This window comes from Mustelus asterias, chromosome 12 (genome assembly GCF_964213995.1).
Source record: "Mustelus asterias chromosome 12, sMusAst1.hap1.1, whole genome shotgun sequence".
NCBI classification, from domain to species: domain Eukaryota; kingdom Metazoa; phylum Chordata; class Chondrichthyes; order Carcharhiniformes; family Triakidae; genus Mustelus; species Mustelus asterias.
In genome coordinates this window covers 92,012,820-92,028,155 of record NC_135812.1, presented here as the reverse complement: position 1 = coordinate 92,028,155, position 15,336 = coordinate 92,012,820, and the positions used below count along the sequence as shown (strand labels likewise).

Here is a 15,336-nt window from a genome sequence, read left to right as displayed (position 1 = left end):
GCGGTGCCGGCTCCAACTAATCATCGGAGTTAATTGACCAAATGACAGTGTGCAGAGGCAGAAAGGAAGATTTTTTTTTAGGAGCAATTACTTACAAGCCTCAATTAAAAACTTAAACTGAGACCACAAGTTATTAATCGCAGCTTCTCTTGCAGGTTTTCGAGAGCACAACACAGACATGTTGTGTTGGATATGGGGATTATGTGGTCGTACTGCACTCCCCCCTCCCCCATTTGTCGGGGAGTGTGTGTAACCTTAGTTCTTGTTTGATATTTACCACAAACCTCATGCGTGTGATCAAATTTAGCCATATTCATTCTCTCTTTGAATTACCCCGTGGTTATGTTACTAGACCAACCTTACAGCTGTCACAAATTCAAATAAAAACAAAATATTGCGGACACTAGAAATCATAGAATCCCTACAGTGCAAAATGAGGCCATTTGGCCCATTGAGCCTGTGCCAACAACAATCCCACCTAGGTTCTAGCCCCGTAACCACACATATTTATCCTGTTAATCCCCCCCCCTCACAGTAAGAGTCTGAAAGGGAAACAGAAAATGCAGGAGAAAAGCAGAATTAAAGGTCCGAGTCTGTATGGCTCTTCCTCAGAACTAGGGAGAGGGAGAAATGTGAGGGATTTTACATTGTTTAAATGGGGAGGGTGGAGCAGAGTAGAAGTTCAGAGATAAATGGGAACTAGGAGAGATTGCAACAAAGGATGTTATCGGCTAAAGACCCAATTGAGTGTTGATGCTAGTGTTGAAGACCAAAGGAGGTGCTTGATAGTGAAACTTACAGAATACTGAAAGGCCTGGATAGAGTGAACGTGGGGAAGATGTTTCCATTCGTAGGCGAGACTAGGATCCAAGGGCACAGCCTCAGGGTAATGGGATGACCCTTTAGAACAGAGATGAGGAGGAATTTCTTCAGCCAGAGGGTGGTGAATCTGTGGAATTCATTGCCACAGAAGGTTGTGGAGGCCAGGTCATTGAGTGTATTTAAGACCAAGATAGATAAGTTCTTGATTGGTAAGGGGATCAAAGGTTAGGGGGAAAAGGCGGGAGAATGGGGCTGAGAAACTTACCAGCCATGATCGAATGGTGGAGCAGAATCGATGGGTTGAATGGCCTAATTCTGGTCCTATATCCTATGGTCTATGATAGCATATTCCTTTATTTCAGCACCTTCTTTAACCTTTTGTCCAATCTCTCCACAGATGCTGCCAGACCTGCTGAGTATTTCCAGCAGATTTTTAAAATTTTTAATTTCATGATTTTGTGACTGTCTGTGCAGAGTCTGCACGTTCTCCCCATGTCTGCGTGGGTTTATTCTGGGTGCTCCGGTTTCCTCCCACAGTCCGAAGATGTGCGGGTTAGGTTGATTGGCCATGCTAAATTGATCCTAGTTTCAGTGGGATTAGCAAGGGTAAATGTGTGGGGTTACGGGGATAGGGTCTGGGTGGGATTGTGGTCAGTACAGACTTGATAGGCCAAATGGCCTCCTTCTGCACTGTAGAGATTCTAGGATTCTAAATACCACAGTGGCTAGTTGTGAATTTATCACTTCTGAACTGAATAACCCTCTGTGATGCCCAGAGCTTTTAATTTTAATCACATTTTTGATTTAAATAACATAAACATGCTACAAACCACATATATTCACACACAGGGCCTGTCCTTTGTAGTCAGAAGCAGCATGTCCACACATTGTGCCTTTTCCAGCTAAACAAACTTGGAGCACATTCATTCCCTGGTTCATTCCCCATGGCAATACCTTGGCCAAGTCTGGTTTGAATTTGAAACAAAAATGTGGCAGTTGACAGTTAACTGTTCTCTGTTGCACCCTCTATGGCAATGCCTCTGCCAATCAGAGTCCACTTTCCAATTAATCAGCAGTCTCTTCTCACGCAGCATAAATTGTTGTTCCCTTTACTGTTGGTTTATCTTGTGTGGCCGTCCTGATGAGTGCAAGACGAAAAACTTTGATAGCATGCCTCTTTTTTCAGCAATAATAACTTACCGTTCCAGAGACCAGATCCAAGATATATGCATAAAAAGGAACCAAGCCATGATGATATGGATCGTAGGCAAAACATTTAGATGCTGAAAAGGAAATTGGAAACACGTTTTGTTAATGTTGTTTCTGCTGATTTGCTGTACAGTCCTCAGCATCTTAATTGACGTACAGTGCAATTTAATGTGGGCTAGTCCAACACCAATGGACCACTGAAGGTGTGTTTAGTACCAGCGCTGAAATTGTAATGTAAAACAAGCACCAGGCCTGAACCTGGCCAGAAGAAAGGCAGTGCGAGACCCCAGGAAGGGTGAGGATAGTTTCACATCTGTGGACTTGACATGGGATGGGAGTTCTTCCAAAGCTCCTGAATACTTTGGGAAGAAATTAGTACAAACCTATTGATACAGATACTGTTATTCCATTTAAAATGTGAGGAAGGCCGTGATATCTATAACTAAACAGGTACAACGTTCTCACCTTTGGCATTCCAGGCAGATGCTACAAACAATGTATTGCATAGGTTAACTCCACTGGGCAAGGGTATGCTGCCCAGCCCTGTGACTGCGGCTGGTGCCTTTGTGTACATGGGGCACTGCCCATTCTAGGAAGAGCAGTAACAGTATTAATAGGATATTGTCTGCCTGAGACTAACAGTGACAGTGTAAACGGGACATTCTCTGTCTGAAACCACTGCCTACACTGTAAATGAAGACCCCCAAAATAAAACTTTAGATATAGATGATCTACCGGTGGCACAATGGTTAGGACGGCTGCCTCACAGCGCCAGGGACCCTGGGTTCGATTCCCAGCTTGGGTCACTGTTTGTGCAGAGTCTGCACATTCCCCCCGTGTCTGCGTGGGTTTCCTCCGGGTGCTCCGGCTCCCTCCCACAGTCCAAAAGACGTGCTGGTTAGGGTGCATTGGCCGTGCTAAATTCTCCCTCAGTGTACCCGAACAGGCACCGGAGTGTAGCGACTAGGGGATTTTCACAGTGGCTTCATTGCACTGTTAATGTAAGCCCAGTTGTGACACTAATAAATAACTTTAAACTTTCCATTGTCTGAGCCTAAAATCCGAGAGGTAATTCATGGGTTTTTAGGAATATGCATTCGGTTATGGAAATCTCTGACTCGCTCATCAAACTGCCAGTGAAATTTCTTCAAAATGATCTTGGAATCTAACTACTAAACAGGGCAATTAAAGATAATGGCAATAGAAGAAACGTCTCAAATACTTTCCTTATTTAATTAAAAGCAAACAAATAGAGGATGTGGCGTTATTTTTAAATTAACACTTTGGGAATTAGCTCAATCTGAAATGAAGTCGAAGGCATCACAACAAAGGAGCAGGAGGGGCCTTTTAATGAAGTCAAGTTTTATTTATTAGTCACAAGTGAGGCTTACATTAACACTGCAATGAAGTTACTGTGAAATTCCCCTAGTCGCCACACTCCGGTGCCTGTTCGGGTCAATCCACCTAACACAGCACGTCTTTCAGACTGTGGGAGGAAACCGGAGCACCCGGAGGAAACCCAGGCAGACACAGGGAGAACGTGCAAACTCCACACAGACAGTGACCCAAGCCGGGAATCAAACCCAAGTCCCTGGCACTGTGAGGCAGCAGTGCTAACCACTGTGCCAAGTTCAGGAACAGACTCTGGAATATTCTTGTAAATGAGAATGTCTCCACCACAACAAATACTGCCCACTAACAGACTGTTAAACAAGGCAATGGAAGAACAGTGCCCTGAATATGCTGAATGTTGGCCACTATATATGCACCCATCTCAGCACTGATTGTTAAAGAGGTAGATAACAATGTGTATACCTAAAGAGCCAATTTATTTAACCTGCCAATTGAACTGGGTAAACCGTTTTTGCATTTATACAAGAACACATATGAAGTGTATTGAAAGTACCACAAATTAGTGCACTGGCTTCGTGCGACACACACTCTTGTCGTACTCACTGTTCTCCGGGTGTTCTGTGGCTGTTTGATTGAGTTTCATTTCACTGATACGGATGGACGGGAGGAGCACAAAACCACCAATCAAAAGAAAGGCGAAAAGGTTCAGGAAGACCAAAAAGCGCAGGAAGGTGAAGTATGACTGGATGCCGGTGCCATAGCGACCTGGTCCGCAACACAGCACAAAGCAGTGAGTTGTACATGATTCCAGACAAAACACTCTCAGCCTTTGAAGATTAAAAATAGGTAAATCTGTGCTGCATATGTGACCCCAATTAATATTTCAATCAAGGAAATGCTCCGGTATGACAAAGTACTTTCCATCATTCTCCCAGGGCAGAAATCCTGATGGAGACACATGTCCATCCACTATGTTCACTGTTTGGGGCGGCACGGTGGCACAGTGGTTAGCACTGCTGCCTCACAGCTCCAAGGGGCCTGCGTTCGATTCCCGGCTTGGGTTCTGTCTGTGTGGAGTTTGCACATTCTCCCCGTGTCTCCGGGTGCTCTGGTTTCCTCCCACACGCCAAAGATGTGCGGGTTAGATGTATTGGCCATGCTAAATTGCCCCTCAGTGTCCCAGGATGCATAGCTTAGAGGGATTAGTGGGATAAATATGTGGGGTTTAGGGGGATAGGGCCGAGGTGGAATTGTTGTCGGTGCAGACTGGGCTGAATGGCCTCCTTCTGCACTGTAGGGTTTCTATGATACTATGATGATCGTGTGTTAAGCAGCATAACTTCACTTATTACTGAAGTGAGTAGAAAGTCTTCACTTTTGGAAATTTATGAAGTTAGGGTTTCCGCACTATGGCTGATACAAATTCCGTCAACCTGGCCCATAATGCACGGCTCTGTTTGCCCTTCCATTTCCTGCTGGTTGGTTTGTACCTGTTAAAATGTCATTGTTCTGGAGATTTGCATACGGCTATCGCCTATTGATGTTCACGGGGCCTGGCTGCGTTCAGATTGGTTGGTGTTATTCCCTACGTTAAAACAGTTGCTATTCTTGGCAAAGTGTTTCCTTGCTTGTGTGATGCTTTGGGATATTCTGAGGCTGTGAAAGTTGCCATATAAATGGAAGTTCTCCCCTTCACACACTTTTACTCTTTATCCATTCCTGTTGGTGTCTATTATTTTATGGAAACTCTTAATAAAGTGTTGTAATAACCTCCTCATTACAAATATATGATATTTAATCATCTGCGCAATCACTTCCATGTGTCTGTTGTTCTGTATTTTTGTTCCCAGCTTTCTCTTTCTTCATGAGAAGCTTTAAAACAAATCCTACTCTCGATCAGATTTGTTCAGGTACTTCACCGAGGTGCAGTACTGTTTACTTCAACTAAAATATATATCTCCATCTCCCTGCTATGGAAACATCTTCCTTACTTAAAGTTTATTAGTCACAAGTAAGGCTTACATTAACACTGCAATGAAGTTACTGTGAAATTCCCCTAGTCGCCACAGTCCAGCGCCTGTTCAGGTCACTACACCTAACCAGCACGTCTTTCAGAATGTGGGAGAAAACCAGAGCACCCGGAGGAAACCCACGCAGACATGGGGAGAACATGCAAACTCCGCACAGATAGTGATGCAAGCCAGGAATCAAGCCCAGGTCCCTGGAGCTGTAAAGAAGCAGTGCTAACTACTGTGCTACCCTGCTGCCCAAATAACAAAGCCCAATGTGGGGCTCGAACCCACGACCTCTGAGATTAAGAGCCTCACACTCTAACGACTGAGCTAGACAGACACACCTGATTTCTCCTAGGTTTTTGACACTTTGACTCCCCCTGTGCTATGTACACTATCCCACACTGAAGCAGTCACTCGTACCTTCTATTTCACTCAGGGACCTCTTCCACAATTCTAACCAAGATGTGGCCTGTGTCACTTCCTCCATCAGCCGCTTCAGTGATTTCTGCTGGCTTTGCTTCCAGGTCTCCCAGCTGCTGAGAGATCCAGTGTCACACTCTCTTTTTTCTCTGTGGAAAAGTTAAACTTCAATGCAATAGACAAACAAATGGGTCACTCTCTTCCTGATCCAACTTGAGGATATGTGGACCAAATGATTTTTTAGACCAGCGCGCTAGATTTGTTTTATAGACGAATTGCAGTAGATTATAATGAACTAAACGCATCCGAAAAATGAAGCTAGTTGCAAGGGATATTTAAGTTGTATGCTTCTGAAAGATTTCCCTTTATTTGCATCTACACCAGATGGACTGCAGAAGCTCAGAAAGACAGCTCACCGCCAGCACCTTATCAAGTGCAATGTGGGATGGACAACAATTGCTGGCTTTGCCACCACTGCTCCTATCCCAATTAAATGGCGGTTCCACGGGACGAAATCCTGAGAAAGCTGCAATATATAACCATGTGTCCTCAACCAGATGACAGCCTGCTGGAGCTGTCATCCCAAGTTGGGGAAGCAGGAACACATCAGTGGGACGGCATTCGAAAAACAAAATAAGGAAGGAGGATATAGGGAAGTGAGCAGATATCATGGACGTTTAGGATAATGGAATACTCTGGAGCAAAGGCTCCATGATTCGAGATCTTTTGTCAGTAGTAGGTGAGGTCCAACCTTTTGAAAAATCCTGGAATTTTTAAAGTCTTATTCAGCTATTTCTCGTCAATAAATATTGTGGAAACAGCATCCAAATTTAAATAGTTTCTGTATAAAACTGCAAGACAGTAAAGGTGTCTATATTTTACCAATCATTATCGATGTCTTACGGTGCAGTGGGTAGTATCCCTGCCTCTGAGCCAGAAGCTCCACGTTCGGGTCCTACCCCAGAACTTGATGGCAAAGGAAGGTGCGCTCATCGCGTGGCCAAAAGTTTCAGTATCAACAAGCACTCAACCAGTAAATCTTTCCAACACACACCAATGACAAGCAGTAAGAGTGAGAGACACTCCTGGTCAGCTGCGCTTGGTGTGGAGTGATACCTCCCAAGTTATAAGCCTCTGGCTGACAGGCTGGCAACTTGCTCCAGGAAAACCGTTGCTGTGGGAGCTGACAAAAGTCTGCCTTGTGCACCACTAGATGCAGGAAGTGATACAACTAAACATCAATACAGGTCATTACTGTAAAGGGACGGAACAGACCTCATTTTCCTTTTCTCCGCCAGAGTAATAGGGAGCTCTCTCAGGGATCGTCTACTGTCTTCAAATAGCAGCAGCTCTTCATATGTGAACTGTAAAGGTGAAACCTCATGCACTGAGTCCTGGATTGAAGAATACTGTTCATTTTTGGGAGACGGACATTTTGTTCTTCTTCTCACCGTCTTGTAACTGGGCAGTTCCTGGAAAATGCCGGTTTGATGATAGGGATGCAGAGAAACATTTGACAATGAGTCCCGATCTGTCAGCAAAGAACAAATACCTGTTTGTCCAGGGAAATTTTTAAACCGGTCTGTTCTGTCGTTACGAGTATAAAATATGATGGGGGGGTCACTGGTTTATAGGAAAGAGACCAGTAAGTGGCACCCACCTCAAAAAGACATCAGTTCCTGGATTTTCACAGTAGCTTCATTGCAGTGTTAATCTATGCCTACTTGTGACACTAATAAATAAACTTTAAATTATTCTATTCATCAATACTTTGCATTTATATATCACATATCCCAAGCCACCGCGCAGGAGCAAAATCTGACATCTATCCGTGTCAGGACAAATAAAGCTTGGTCAAAGAGTTAGGTTTTAAGGAGCAATTGAAAGGAGGATTGAGAAGCAGAGAGGTACAGGCCTGGAGTTTTGCCGTTTTGAAGAAGTCCCCCATTGTGGCCCAAAGCTTAGAAATGGCCGAAAGTTCCAGATCCGGCCCTCGAACCCAGCATTTCCCGTCTTCGCTGGGGCCAGGCTTTGGGTCGGGCCCCGGTTTGTGCATACATGATTCGTGGAGGCAGCCATTTGTTTAAATCATCATCTGCCTCCACTTGAAGTGGGATTCTGGGAGAACAGGAGTGTGGAATCCAGGATGTTCAGATTAGAACAGGTACAAGGAGGCCTAAACTTGGTGGATTAATTTAGATAGCAAGGCTATCCCTTTGGAGAACTAAGGCACCCCTTTGGATAAGGTCCCGGAATACATTTGGGAGAGCTAAGGTACCCTTTGGAATTGGGATTGTTGGGATTGGGAGTGAACATGATTATGCACTTTTTGCACACATTCATTAGAACTGTCAAACAGTAAAAGAGCTGTCCAGCTGCCAAGAAACTGTCTAGCTGTCAAGGGGCTGTTAGCTGTCCAGCTTTCAAGGAACTGTCCAACTGATAAGGAACTGTAAAAGACCTGTCCAGCTGTCAAACGTGTCCAGGAAGTGTCAAAGCTTTCAAAGAACTGTCCAAGGTGAGTTGGCATAGAAGGGCTGAAGGGCAAAGGGTGGTGGATGGGTGTATGGATTGGCAGGAGTTGGTACTGAATTGGCCTAAGTTTCGCTGAATAATGGAGCGGCTAGAAGGGCATGGGTTGGCATAGGGACATGGGGGTCATGGAGACTGGGTGGAGGGTATGGATTAACATAGGTTGGCATGGATGGGGCATAGGGAGCACGTCAGGGGGCATCGAAGGGTGAGGGCCGGAGGGATTTTTTAAAATTTTATTTATTTAGCCGCCATGCCAGAGCACAGAGGTCTTGTGTCCAGCCTGCCTGCTCACCTGCGCATTTGACCTGGGGTTGCCCCCGGACAAGAATACCACGTGTTGGGGCAATTTTTAAAGGTCGGGTTTGCCAGAAAATCTCCCGACTCTGTGAATCTGAGCCGGGGACGGAAATCTGGGTCAAAGAGTTGGAAGGAGGGACTCCAGAATTTTTCAGGAGCAGCTGAAGGTATGTGTGTTCACTAGAGGCCTAAACTGAAGGAACAGGTGGAGTGTTTGGGAAAGATACAGAGATAGGGAGACAGGAGCTCAAACACAATGATGTGGTGATGTCAGATTGGGAGCCAATGTTGGTCAGCGAGTAGAGGGATGATTGGTGAATGGAACAGTGCAAATCAGGATAGGGGCAATGGTTTCGATGAGCTCAAGTTTATCAAAGGAGAAAAGTGCAGGGTGAACAGCTGAGGCAAACCGTGAACATGAGTTTTATCAATATGAATGTAGTGTTCCAACTTGCTTTCTGATTGGTCTGAGCTGAGGGACGGCACGGTAGCACAGTGGTTAGCACTGCTGCTTCACAGCTCCAGGGTCCCGGGTTCGATTCCCGGCTCGGGTCACTGTCTGTGTGGAGTTTGCACATTCTCCTCGTGTCTGCGTGGGTTTGCTCCGGTTTCCTCCCACAGTCCAAAGATGTGCGGGTTAAGTTGATTGGCCAGGTTAAAAATTGCCCCTTAGAGTCCTGAGATGCGTAGGTTAGAGGGATTAGTGGGTAAATATGTGGGGGTAGGGCCTGGGTGGGATTGTGGTCGGTGCAGACTCGATGGGCCGAATGGCCTCCTTCTGCACTGTAGGGTTTCTATGATTTCTATGATGGTCTGTGCTAAACCCACAGATTTATAAGTCACATGGTTAGCATGCTCCATATCATAGCCTGTTCAGATTTCCACAATAAACAGAGAGGTTAGTCATTACATCCTAACCATTGAAAGGTTCAAGTCATCATCAAAATTTCAAATAACCTGAAGCCAGGGTTTTTAGGATAGCAGGTCCCATCTCACCATCCGAATAGTCAATGGGGAACACTTCCCTGTCATTATTACCTACCCCACAGCCATTTCACGCTCCAACAAGCATTCATTGGTTGGAGGAACTCCTACCTTTCGCACGGGAGGAAGTCCAGCCTCATAGGTTGCTGGCCAATCTGATTGGACAGACTGGGAGCCTAAGTCCTAGGAATCTATGACCGGGTAAGTTTTGGGGGTTTTAGGGCAGGTGAGGCCTGAGGGCATGGTGAGTGGGATATTGGTGGAGAGGCCAGATGGGGAGGGAGAACCCTCCCCTAATCTGTTATCTGCCTCCTAATCAGAGAGCAACATGTTAAAGGGCACCACTGAAAGGAACCATATGTTGCATATCAAACAACTTAACTATATGTCCCATGAGTAACTGCACACCATTGTGCAAAGATTTTCAGAAGAACAATAGGGGAGGTGATTGTATAGTGGTATCGTCACTGGACTAGTAACCCAGAGCTCCAGGGTATTGCTCTGGAGACCTAGGTTTGAATCCCACCTTGGTGGATGGTGAAATTTGAATTCAATAAAAATCTAGAATTAGAAGCCTTATGATTTTAAGAAAAACAGTACTGTGGCATTTGAATGATGGACAAAACAAATGTAGCTTGGAACTGACATTTTGGTATGTATTAATGTACTAAATCGTCTTTATTGCTATCTCCCTTCAACAATGCCAATACTTTTGTGGGATCTAATAGGGTGTGAAAAGGCGAGGAACCACCTCACAAATCCATAGAAAAAGATACATTCCCAATAATCCAATTCCTAAAGCAGGTTAATGCTGTCAAGCTTGTGGCCATGTGCTGTTAAAATGATCTGTCCAAAACTGTAAATATAAAAAAGAAATGTACAACACAAACGATGATCATATAAAACGGCAGAAACAGAGAGGGCTGGGAATACTCAACAAGTCAGGCAGCATCTGTGGAAAAGAGGGAGTCAGTCAAGATTTCGGGCCAAAAGAACCTTTCTCAGGACCAGGAGAGTTTGTAGATGATGCAGCAGCTCTATAAGAATTATACAAAACAGACCAGCAGAAAGTTGGCCAATACACCATAGCGTGCTGGGAACTTTCTAATACCGGAGACATGAGACACAGAATCAGTCCTACTCCCAATTACCCCTACAGCGACTTGATAAAACAATGGAATTCAGGAATGCATAAAACAGATTCACAGACATGAAAAGAACTTAGTGAAACAATAGAGTCAGGAACTCACCCTAATACATTTAGGAAATTATCAGACCCTCATTGATGAAACAAGCATCTTTAAATACTGCATCCGACAAAATCAATAAGAACAAAAGAGCAAATGCATATTCGGATCCAAAAACGAGACATACAGGCACCAGGACACGAGCAAACTAAGAATGTCCATCAAAACTTGTTAACAATGATCGTCAAGGTGGCACAGTGGTTGACACTGCTGCCTCACAGTGCTAGGGATCTGGGTTTGATTCCCAGTTTGGGTCACTGTCTGTGTGGAGTCTACATGTTCTCCCCGTGTCTGCATGGGTTTCCTCCGGGTGCTCTGGTTTCCTCCCGCAACCTGAAAGACATGCTGCTTAGATGCATTGACCCGAACAGGTGCTGGTGTGCAGTGACTAGGGGACTCCATTGCAGTGTTAATGTAAACTTTACTTGTGACTAATAAATAAACTTTAACAAAGTTTTGAGGTGGCAAAAACTAATCAAGTCAGGGCCCCCAATTGGTCGAAAACATTGGAAAGTTCTGGAAGGTAGCCGGAAAGGTATAAGACCCCCAGTTTGAGTAGGGCAAATAGAGACCCCCCCCTCTCCGCCCATCCCGAGGCACGGCTGGACACGGTGAAGACACGAGCAGCTCGCCTTCTACGCCAAGTGAGAGGGACCGAGACCAAAGACCAGAGACAGAGGGAGATCAACAGCAATAGGCTGCAGCAATCAAGCAATTGGAACCAGCGAATCGACAAGTAATCAAGGTCTGGAGAGTATGCGTATTTTAGTGAAACGGGCAGTTAAGGTAGATTGTCAGAGTAAGAATTCTTAGAATTGAAGTGTGCTATCTGTCTTAAAATTGCCTGAAATAAAGTTGCGTTGGTTGAACTGAGTCGTGTTCGTAGTTATTTGCCAGTAACTTGCTGAAACACCTGGGTAAAACTTATTGGACAAACACATTGGTTGAGTGAATCTGCAGTGTCCTGGTGCACCCTGCAAATTGACAAAGGATCATCTGGATTCGTAACGTCAGCTCTTTTCTCTCCTTACAGATGCTGCCAGACCTGCTGAGATTTTCCAGCATTTTCTTTTTTGGTTTCAGAGTCCAGCATCCGCAGTAATTTGCTTTTTTTCCCGGAGCTCAGAGTTGCTAGTCCAGTGACGAGGCACAGTTAAACAGTTAAAGGCTGACAGGTAAACAAGGAAGGATTAAAGAAAACTGGTCAGTCAAAGTATAATCCAGTCGTCTGCGGAAGAAGAACCTGCCTCCACCACACTCAGGCAGTGCATTCCAGATCCTAACCACTTACTGCGTGAAAGGTTTTGCCTCATGTAATCATTGCTTCTTTTGCTTAAATCTATGCCCTTAAGTTCTCAATCCTTCCACCAATGGGAACAATTTCTCCCGATCCATTCTGCCTTCACATCTTTCCTAAAGTGCACGCCCAGAACTGGACACAATATTCCAGCTGAGACTGAACCAATGTTTTATGCAAGGTTTACAAAACTTTCTTGCTTTTATACTTCATGCTCCTATTAATTAAGGTACTGTATTTTTATTACCAAAAGAGAAAATGCTGGAAAATCTCAGCAGGTCTGGCAGCATCTCTAAGGAGAGAAAAGAGCTGACGTTTTGAGTCCAGATGACCCTTTGTCAAAGCAAAAAGGCATAGAAAGTGGAAGATAATTATACTGCAGCGTGAGGGAATGAAAGATGAGTAGTTAAACACTGGATAAAAGCAAATTACTGCGGATGCTGGAATCTGAAACCAAAAGAGAAAATGCTAGAAAATCGCAGCAGAGATTATTCATCTTTCATTCCATCATCCTGCAGTATAATTATCTCCCACTTTCTCTGCCTTTTAGCTTTGACAAAGGATCATCAAAGGATTCAAAACGTCGGCTTTTTTCTCTCCTTACAGATGCTGCCAGACCTGCTGAGATTTTCCAGCATTTTCCCTTTTGGTTTCAGATTCCAGCATCCGCAGTAATTTGCTTTTATACTGTATTTTTATTGACCTTGCTAGTAATCTATCCTGCCACCACCAATGATTTATGTACATACATGCAAGTCTGGGTGTATATGTACAAAAATCATTGACGGTGGCTTCTGCACCCCTTTAGAATTGTACCGTTTTATTTCATGAAAGAAAATAATATTAAGGGTAGGACGCTTGGCAGTGTGGAAGATCAGAAGGATCTTGGGGTCCGGGTTCATAGGACGCTCAAAGCAGCGTCGCAGGTAGAGGCTGTGGTTAAGAAGGCGTATGGAATACTGGCCTGCATCAATAGAGGAATTGAGTTTAGAAATCGGGAGATAATGCTGCAGCTGTACAGGACCCTGGTCAGACCCCACCTGGAGTACTGTGCCCAGTTCTGGTCACTTCATTACAGAAAGGATGTGGAAGCCATAGAAAGGGTGCAGAGGAGATTTACAAGGATGTTGCCTGGATTAGGTGGCATGCCTTATGAGGATAGGTTGAGGGAGCTAGGTCTTTTCTCCTTGGAGAAGCGAAGGATGAGAGGTGACCTGATAGAGGTGTATAAGATGTTGAGGGGTATTGATAGAGTGGATTCTCAGAGGCTTTTACCCAGGGCTGAAATGGTTGCCACAAGAGGTCACAGGTTTAGGGTGCTGGGGAGTAGGTACAGAGGAGATGTTAGGGGTAAGTTTTTCACTCAGAGGGTGGTGGGTGCGTGGAATTGGGAGGCAGATTCGATAGGGTCTTTTAAGAGACTTTTGGATAAGTTCATGGAAGTTAGTAAGATAGAGGGTTATAGGTAAGCCTAGTAGGTAGGGACATGTTTGGCGCAACTTGTGGGCCGAAGGGCCTGTTTGTGCTGTAGCTTTTCTATGTTCTATGTTCTATATCGCCTCTCTAAGTTCTATCACAATGAATCACTTCACACTTCTCGAAATTAAATTTCATCTGCCACTTGTCCACACATTCCATCAATCTATCTATGTCCTTTTGAAGTTCTACACTATCCTCGTCATTGTTCACAATGCTTCCAAGTTTTGTATCATCCTCAGATATTGAAATTGTGCCCTGTAGCACTAAGGTCTCGGACGTTACTGCTCCATACTCTCTTTTTTTTTCCCGACGAGAGTTTAACAACAGCAAATAAAATTGATGCGCATTATCATACACGAGGCTTGATGCTCAGGAAATAAAGGCTTTTATTTGCTGTAACGAAGCAGCCAACAATTATATACACGATCCCAGACTGAGGGGTCCCAGCCAGAGCAGGGACCTTTATACCTCTCCCAGGAGGCGGAGCCCGACTGGGATGTACCACAACACTACAATACAAAGGTGTAACAACCCCACCCTAACCCCAACAGCAACAAGTAGCACAATCCATCCCTAACCCAACAGCAACATATGTACATACTTGTAGTACTGGCCAGACCCTGGCTCAGTACTATCCAGTGGGAACCAACGATGGTTCACCACACACAGTAACTTAATTGCGGTGTTAATGTAAGCCTTACTTGTACTAATAAATAAACTTCTAACTTTAGAACATTAGCTGAGTTTCTGGATTAATAGCCCAGCAGTAATACCACTAGGCCATCACCTCCCCACCATTTTTCCCCATTGACACAAAGGGAAAACTCACTGGGCCACTTTCATCCAACACCTCACAAGCTGCAACCTCTCAACAAGTCAGGAATGCTGGTTATACACAGTGAGGTATTTCAGACCACATTTCAGAAAACAAAATAAACCTGAAGGACGGAATTGGCAGCTTCTTGGGAACAAGTAGCCTAATCGTCTCTGTGGGGAAACAACCTGCAGCTAAAGGAAAAGCTACCGTTACAGCCAAAGGAGCAGAATTAACAAGGTGCCGAGAATAAAAGATGTAATGATTCTTATCTCAAAGTTGTAAGTATCAATCTCACCTGAATCCACATCTGTAAAATGTACAGTCCCATGCTCCATATTTTCCAATTGCTCCCGTTAGATTTTGCGTCTACCAGACAGAACCTTCATTTCAATAGCAACATTTCAGCCATCACTCTAAACATCCTCATTTTGGGTCTTATCCATGCGTCAGAGACCAAACCAATCATGTGACAGGAAGCAGAGCTACCACACAGTTTCCTTAAATGAAGAGGTAACTGTCACACAAACCTGACAACATGTACTGCAAGCTGACAGGAAACAACGGGAGTAAAAGATTATTATTAAACCATGTATCTGCCATAAGCATTTGGCTCAATGTGTCACCATGTCACACCGATAAACTTAAAACACTTCAGACACATTTGACGTTTTCACAATGCGGGAAAAGACTCGATGTAGGAAACAAGAGTAACAAGTTTCATTTGTACTGCACTATTAATAGAGAAAATTGTTCCAAGACATCATCTTGCGGAGACACACTCAGTCAAAAAAATGGTTGTCAAACCAAAGAGCTAGATATTCAGGTGACTAAAAGATGTGGGTTTTCAGAAGAGTTTTACAG

At 44.4% G+C, this 15,336-nt stretch overlaps 1 protein-coding gene across 2 annotated transcripts in view; it reads right to left on the bottom strand.

Annotated features, from left to right (window-relative positions):
• The window catches only part of LOC144501699 (transmembrane channel-like protein 7), a 50,700-nt gene extending 35,754 nt beyond the window's left edge, over positions 1-14,946 (bottom strand). The window contains exons 1-5 of one of the 2 annotated variants that reach the window (XM_078225639.1): positions 14,771-14,946; positions 7,095-7,350; positions 5,820-5,968; positions 3,988-4,149; positions 2,023-2,105 (exon numbers count right to left, since the gene is read on the bottom strand). In XM_078225639.1, coding sequence (XP_078081765.1) covers positions 2,023-2,105; positions 3,988-4,149; positions 5,820-5,968; positions 7,095-7,350; positions 14,771-14,810 — 690 coding nt within the window. In that variant the 5' untranslated portion in view covers positions 14,811-14,946. The remainder of the gene's footprint in view (positions 1-2,022; positions 2,106-3,987; positions 4,150-5,819; positions 5,969-7,094; positions 7,351-14,770) is intronic. The other variant, XM_078225640.1, reaches the window with a different exon arrangement.
• Positions 14,947-15,336: the final 390 nt, after the last annotated feature.